At 33.1% G+C, this 1,207-nt stretch overlaps 1 protein-coding gene across 1 annotated transcript in view; it reads right to left on the bottom strand.

Annotated features, from left to right (window-relative positions):
* The window catches only part of LOC106869086 (potassium voltage-gated channel subfamily C member 1), a 3,484-nt gene extending 3,041 nt beyond the window's left edge, over positions 1-443 (bottom strand). Inside the window, exon 1 of the mRNA XM_014914612.2 lies at positions 399-443. Coding sequence (XP_014770098.2) covers positions 399-443 — 45 coding nt within the window. The remainder of the gene's footprint in view (positions 1-398) is intronic.
* Positions 444-1,207: the final 764 nt, after the last annotated feature.

Genomic DNA, 1,207 nt, shown 5'->3' with positions numbered 1-1,207 from the left:
AGAGAGAGAGAGAGAGAGAGAGAGAGAGAGAGATAAAAATGCCTAACAAGCGTATATGTGAATTTAAGTAGATTTTTTTTACATGTATATGATGGTGCTGCTAAGCAGGAACTTCGGCTGCTAGTAATAGCAGCTATCTCGGTCTGATATAGAAACCTACCATCTAAAAGTAACTGATGGACACATTAAATTATATGAGAATGGAAAACTTGAAGCGAGAAAATCAGATCCACCTTTGGTTATGGACCATCCCTACTAATGCTGAAATTTGGATAAATATACTACGATAATAAAAAGCAACAAAGAAATGAATATAATAATAGTATAATATATTTTCTAGTTCCTTCTACCATCAATTTTCCGTAAATTCTTGTAAATATTTCTTAATATATTTTTACAGAAATATATTTAACATAACGCCACTTCCGCTCTATATCAGCCATTTTTAGTGAGTTATTGTCTTCCATTTTGTCTCCTTTTTCCCATGAAGACCACCATTGTTTTCTTTCTTATTTAAGTTTTTTTTATTATTATTTAAATACTGTTTGTCTATTGCAATCTTACTGCTTTCCTTTTTTCGTAATTATTTGTCTGTCTTCTTTTTTGTAGCACACCTACACTGCCCCGCTCACGCACACACATACATACACACACACACACATGCACATACACATGCAAGCGCGCGCACCTACACTCACCGATATGCAGATTCTTCGTTCTTTCTTTTTCTCATTTTCTATCTCTCTCTCCTTATTTATATATGTGTGTGTGTGTGTGTGTGTGTGTGTGTGTGTGTGTGTGTGTGTGTGTGTGTGTGTGTATACATATATATATATATATATATATATATATATGATATTTGGAAGTGTGTATGTTTCTACTGATAAGTTTTGTATTGATCAATAACCTATGCATACTTTGTATAAATGCGTTTGTACCGGTGTTTGTGTGTGCTTGTATCTGTTTATGTGTTTGTTTGTTTGTTTGTTTGATCCTTTGTGTATGCGTGTGTGTTACTTATGGAGGTTTTTGTTTTTTTAATTCCTTCTGCAAAACATTTAAATATCTGTCAAACTTTTCAAACTTTTGAATAAGCATCATTCACCCATATTTAAATATGCATACACAGGCGCGTATATATATATATATATATATATATGTGTGTGTGTGTGTGTGTGTGTGTGTGTGTGTGTGTGTGTGTGTGTGT

Source organism: Octopus bimaculoides, chromosome 25, assembly GCF_001194135.2.
Source record: "Octopus bimaculoides isolate UCB-OBI-ISO-001 chromosome 25, ASM119413v2, whole genome shotgun sequence".
Taxonomy (NCBI): domain Eukaryota; kingdom Metazoa; phylum Mollusca; class Cephalopoda; order Octopoda; family Octopodidae; genus Octopus; species Octopus bimaculoides.
Note: the sequence above shows the minus strand (reverse complement) of the source record. Positions and strands in the feature narration are given on the sequence as shown.